The sequence below is a fragment of the Carex rostrata genome, chromosome 27 (genome assembly GCF_964058835.1).
Source record: "Carex rostrata chromosome 27, lpCarRost1.2, whole genome shotgun sequence".
NCBI lineage: Eukaryota > Viridiplantae > Streptophyta > Magnoliopsida > Poales > Cyperaceae > Carex > Carex rostrata.
This window is the reverse complement of record NC_135944.1, coordinates 1,672,719-1,678,718: the sequence shown is the minus strand read 5'-3', so window position 1 is coordinate 1,678,718 and position 6,000 is coordinate 1,672,719. Positions and strand designations below refer to the sequence as shown.

The 6,000-nt window shown below is 34.9% G+C and overlaps 1 protein-coding gene and 1 pseudogene across 1 annotated transcript; one reads left to right on the top strand and one right to left on the bottom strand.

Annotated features, from left to right (window-relative positions):
- Positions 1–566: 566 nt before the first annotated feature.
- LOC144544813 (peroxidase 5 pseudogene) lies at positions 567–1,034 on the bottom strand (annotated as a pseudogene).
- Positions 1,035–3,316: 2,282 nt separating this feature from the next.
- LOC144545104 (leucine-rich repeat extensin-like protein 6) lies at positions 3,317–4,978 on the top strand. Its single transcript, XM_078293680.1, has one exon. The coding sequence runs from the start codon at positions 3,554–3,556 to the stop codon at positions 4,706–4,708; it is 1,155 nt and encodes a 384-aa protein (XP_078149806.1). The 5' UTR covers positions 3,317–3,553; the 3' UTR covers positions 4,709–4,978.
- Positions 4,979–6,000: the final 1,022 nt, after the last annotated feature.

Below are 6,000 nucleotides of genomic sequence, written 5' to 3'. Positions count from 1 at the left end.
AATTTAACCGGTTCAATTCTTGGCTGCATTAATATATTATAAATGTTTGTTCAAACATTAAATTTATGCCCTCCCCCATTAGCAAAAAGATAAAAATGATCATTTTCTTATTTTACATACAAAATAAAAGAACAATTACATGATTGCATCTAAGTAATATCAATAAACTCATATACATGGGTGCATGACATTGGCAAAGAAAATAGAAATACTTGAAAAAACGATACAAATAGAAATTAAATAATTGATTGGAGAATTAAGGAATGTTTTTGGCTTTGTAGTTTGTATTAACCGCACTACAGACCTTCCGAATCTCGCCCTCACCTGCGGGGAGCTCAATGATGTTGCCCATCTTCTGCATGGCACACCTGAACTGCGCCTGCCATGATACTACCGGAACATCCAGCATCTGTGTCTGCGAACTCGGTCATAAGAAGTTGTGAAGCGTCGTCAAGACCCAGTCAGAGAAAAACAGCACCTTGTTCTGATTCATGTTTTTATAGTACCAGTTGTCCAATGTATACGGCGTCACATGGTCCTGTGGTAGAGTAATGGAGTCATCATTGTTACACTTGTTTTTTTAGATCTTCATCTGCATAAGCCTGATCTATTTCACTATTTGTAATATTGATGAAGCGTGATTTGAACGAGCAGCAGTGGGAGACACCAATAGAGTGGGCACCAGAGAGGACGACGAGATCCTTCTCTGACAAACCTTTTTTCTTAAAGTTTTCTGTAAGCTGTTGAAAGTTGAAATTTGCTCCAGGGAGGTTTTCTCTGGCCTCATCAGCAATGGAAACTTTACCGTCTAGCCTTCCAGCATAGACATCATAACTGAAACCTCCAAGGATTTTTATGCATTCACGAGCTGCAAAGGCAAGGATATCAGCACATGAGACGACTGGAGAAGCCTCCCCAGCCTCCATGGCAGCATTAATTACTTCAAAGCCACAAAGACTGAGGTTGTTATGGGCTGACTTCTCTGCTGTATTGTTATAAGTTATAAGCATCTTTATCGAGGAGGATCGAGCCATCACAGCCCTACAATGAATAACAACACATTAATTACAATTATGAAGCTTATTTCAAAAAAATATGTTTGTCCAGGATCTTGGTAACCTCCTGTATATAACAATAACATGTTGTTGAATTCCCTATAACAATGCCGCTCGAGATATTGTTGCGATGTGCAATTGTTCAGAGCAAGGAACATTTTGTATCAATATAATAAATTTTCAAAGAGGAAAGTATAAACGAAAAAAATTATTGAAAAATCTTCATTGAGAGTCCACATGTCGCATGTAGATTGGTTATTTTTTGATGGTTGGCAGGAAAATCCTGCTCACTGGTGGGCAGATGATTTGATTCTGAATTTAATAATTTCTATGAATAGAAAATTGCCTAAATTAAATGTGGATGGTACTCTGTCTCTGTCCTGTCATTGGGCGTCACTGGCAACCTGCACAGATTTTCTTAAATGCCATGTGCAATTAATAATTTAGAATTCTATCTTAATCAGCGTGTGAAGGCATCTTCCTTTCACTGGGTGTCACTTGTAAACTCGTTGCTCGTCTAGATGGAAGTGTTCACAGATTAATCCATTGCAGATCTCCTTTTCAATCTATATATTTGGAACCATACTTTTAGTTTCTTTCTGCGTACGTTCTTAATACAAGTCTTCACCAAACGGGAGCATCTTGATTCTTTTTAGAAACTGGAAAGAGAAAAATGATTTTACATTATAAAATTTATCAATTTGTTTGAATAGCCATGTAATATGTGATTGGCATGTGATGAAACATGTTACCCCATTAATTACAGCAATATAAGTATGCATATACATTAAATCAGAGATCGAAGAACAACACAGACATCATCGATCAATCACCCAATACTCAAATTCCACAATTATATTCTATTATTCAAGCGTGCCAAGAAAACCAAATACATTGATGAAACCAAATAAGCGTTATATAAGAGTTGAGACATCATCCGACAATTCGTGAAATCATCCCTTCAAGAAGGAGCAGGAGGTGGCCTTAGTGTTTTCAGACTATTGCCACAATTCTATAGTAGTTGGTTCCATATGTTCATTATTTGTTGTTCATATTTAATTAATTTTGATATTTATACGGCTTATAAGGGATTTAATGGTACATAAGCAGAAGATTACAAAGGGTTCACTAGCCCAATACCAGCCCAGCCCAGCCCAGCCCAGCCCAGCCCAGCCCAGCCCAGCCCAGCCCAGCCCAGCCCAGCCCAGCCCGTTCAACTTTTCTAATTGGAAAAGTTAATGAAAGTATTAATTATCAAAAGCCTACAAGAGAAAACCAACTCAATCCAACGGAAGAGTTTGATTGATTAATATATATTAAGCCTATCGATTCCAGCTTCTTGTAAGGAATTAATTCGGGTAGTATATATGAACTGCTTGAATATTTTAATTTTTGTGTGCTGTGTATTCTAAATTAATTAAACTTTGTTTCTTCTTTACTACAGTATTAATTATTATTACTATGCATGAATTTATACTATATATAGTAATTTTCTATGAATTTTGAAACACTAAAGCTGCATATCACTTGATTTTGATAATTAATTTTATATACGCCACCTATCAACCAATGTTCCAAATCTCTCTTTGAAGCTGTCTAATTTGAAAATTTCAACATGTACTTGTATGTGTATCTACAAGCATTTACTTAGTTAACTCATTTAAGTTTTGATGATAAATTGTGCATTGCTATCAGCCACCGTTGGTTAGAATCAAGAGAGGTATAATCTCTTTATATGATTAATTATTTTATGTTTAGAACCAATCAACGTATGAGATCCTTTATGGTTTTGGGAGAAATTTTTTTTAATTATCTACCTTGAAACCATAAGAAACTTCATCAATTCATACCTAAAATCTCTTAATAAATTCAAAATTTTTGCTATCAAGTTGATTGATTCTAACCATAAAATAAATCATATAAAAAGATTTACACCTCTATAATTTGAAAGTTTTAACATGTAGTTTTTATGTGTTAGAACTTACAAACATTTCGTTAAAAAATTTATGATAAGTTGTGCATAATTTGAAAGTCATCCATATACACCATTTCAAATACCAAATTAAACATTAATTTACAACATACTAAAGCTTTTGTTTCTATAAAAAAAATAGTGCAGAAAAAGAATAATACAAAGACCTTATAAAATAAAAGCTTGTTCATTATTTAATCTATTAATTGTTAGAATCTGTCTTTCTTAAATTGACCAAACTATGGAAAAAATAATAATAATAATAAGGAAGAGGAACAAAGGGACAAACATGCATGAACTTCTATTATATACACTCCTATATTTTACACTTTTCATATGGGCCACAGTTCAAAAAATTAACCAAGAGCTTGTATTGCACTCTCTCATATTTTATCCCCTCATGGGGCCATAATTGCCAATATAAACCAATCTAATCTTTCTTGCTTAACCCCCTTCCCCAAAATAAACACACACCTAAATGACAAACTAAATAAACAAAACACACACAAACTCACAATAGTTCTACATGACTGCTCTTACCTCTCTTTACCTTCCCCTCCTCCTCTCCCTTCCTTTCCTCTCTCTCTCTCAACTGCCCCCATTGCCATCCCCTTCTCCTTCTCCTCTACCCTCCCCCTCCATTCACCTCTCACCTTTCAACTCCCGCCTTGCCGATGCCTTTATCGCATTTGAAGCATGGAAGCATGTCATAACCTCTGATCCACAAAACATAACGCACAATTGGTGTGGCCCATTTGTTTGTAACTATACCGGTGTATACTGCGCACCGGCACCAGATGATCCCTACATTTTGACAGTTGCCGGAATAGACCTCAACCATCACAATATCATGGGGACACTGCCGTACCACCTTTCACTCCTTCATGACCTCACACTACTTCATCTCAACTCGAATCGATTCCATGGTGAAATACCGGCCAGCTTAAGCAACCTAGCTCTACTCTTTGAAATAGACCTCTCAAATAACCTCTTCTCGGGAAAGTTTCCTTCGGTTTTCTTGTCTTTGCCTAAATTGAAGTACCTAGATATAAGGTTTAACAACTTCTCCGGAGATGTACCAAGTGAAGTTTTCGATACGACTATCGATGCATTCTTCATAAATAATAACAAGTTTTCTTTCTCTCTCCCGCCAAATTTCGTCAACTCCACCGCTTCTGTCCTTGTTTTAGCAAATATCGGATTAAGCGGGTGCCTGCCTAAAAACCTAGGGGCCATGAAGAAAACCCTAAATGAGTTACTATTGCTAAACAGTAACATTAGTTCGTGTATACCCGAGGATGTTGGTACATTGGACCAACTAACAGTGCTAGACCTAAGCTACAATAACTTGGTCGGTACCGTACCGGAGAGCCTAGGCAAGATGAAGAATCTTCAAGTGTTGGATTTGAGTCATAACACGTTGACCGGTGAAATTCCGGAGATTGTATGCGAATTGCCGAGCTTGAAGAATCTTACATACTCCGATAACTATTTCCTCTATGAACCGGAGCCTTGTTTGAAGGTTAAGCAATTTAATGACAGCGAAAATTGCATATATTGGCGGCCCCACCAACGGCCAGAGGAGGAATGCATAGATTTTCTACACCGGCCGCCAGCTCATTGTGATGCAAACGGGTGTATTGCACAGCTACCGCCGCCACCACCGCCTCCTCATTGGTGAATTAACTATAGGTTGTTTGAGAATAATTGATGTCACTATATATACTTTCCGCTTGAGTATTAGAAAGTTTTTATTACTCACCTAATAAAAGAAAGAATGAGATTTCATTAGGTTAATTAATGATTTGATTATATAGGTTGAAACAACATTGTATGCGTGGATTGCTATAGCTAGGATACTCAAAGGCACTTTATTCTGTGTTTTTTTCTCACCTTTTTCTTATAAATTTACCATGCAAGTTGTATATGCTTAATACGAAATTACAGAAAACTTATACCTTTTTATTATTATTATTTTTTTAACAAGAAGTAAGGTCTTGAATTATTTTAGAAATATATAAAAGGATGTTTGTTCGTGCTGTGTGAAGTGACCATGAATGTTGGTATAGATTGTGACACCCAATCATAATCTTGCCATTTGGATTATATTAATTAACCATGATATCCAGTTGGGGCCGGGATTCATAATTCCGCATAAGAGTATCGGCATTCAAAAAATTAGACTGAAATTAAAAAAAAAATTTAATTAATTTAAAGTTAATTTCAAATTAAGCACTGCTCTCATGTAATTAATTTTGACTACTTTTAGCGTCCACAAATTGAAAATAAAATAAAATGAAATTGTAATTAATTCTGAGATGGATGAGTGATTGGAAATTAATATTTTTGTCAACATGATGTTTTGAAAGCAATTTTATTAAAAATATCTTTTTATATTATTTATGAAATTATCATACATCTTTGGAATTATAAATGAAATTGCCACACAAGATTTGAAATTAGAATGAAATTGTCATCTATATTTATGAAATTATTATATACTATAAATGAAATTACCACCTAAGATTTGAAATTGGAATGAAATTATCAATATAGATGCTCAAGCTATAACTCACTTTTACAGTTTTACTATTAAAGAGAAGGGAGATCTCCAGTTTAGCAGAGAAATGGGGAGTGAGACCCACAAGAAGAAAAAACGTTTCATTTTTAAGTGTTCAATTTAAAGTTAGGTAATTAGTTAATCATTACATGCATCATCTATTGAACATTTTCTCCTCCTAGTCATATTACATAATGTAACATCATGATGAATGATAATTGATAAGCAAAGAGACTTACAAACAAAGATTAAAAAAATTAGAATATTTTTCAAGGAATTTCTTTGTGTTCTGATCACTCATGTGTCATAACTATCCTTTCAAATTTGATCACGATACAGCACGATACGTGATCCAACTCATGATACATTTTTATATCCTTAGTAGTTGACATATTTGTTCTCCTAACGAATTA

Coding starts and splice junctions, on each gene's coding strand:
- LOC144545104 (XM_078293680.1), top strand. CDS start 3,554: ATGACTGCTCTTACCTCTCTTTACCTTCCCCTCCTCCTCTCCCTTCCT.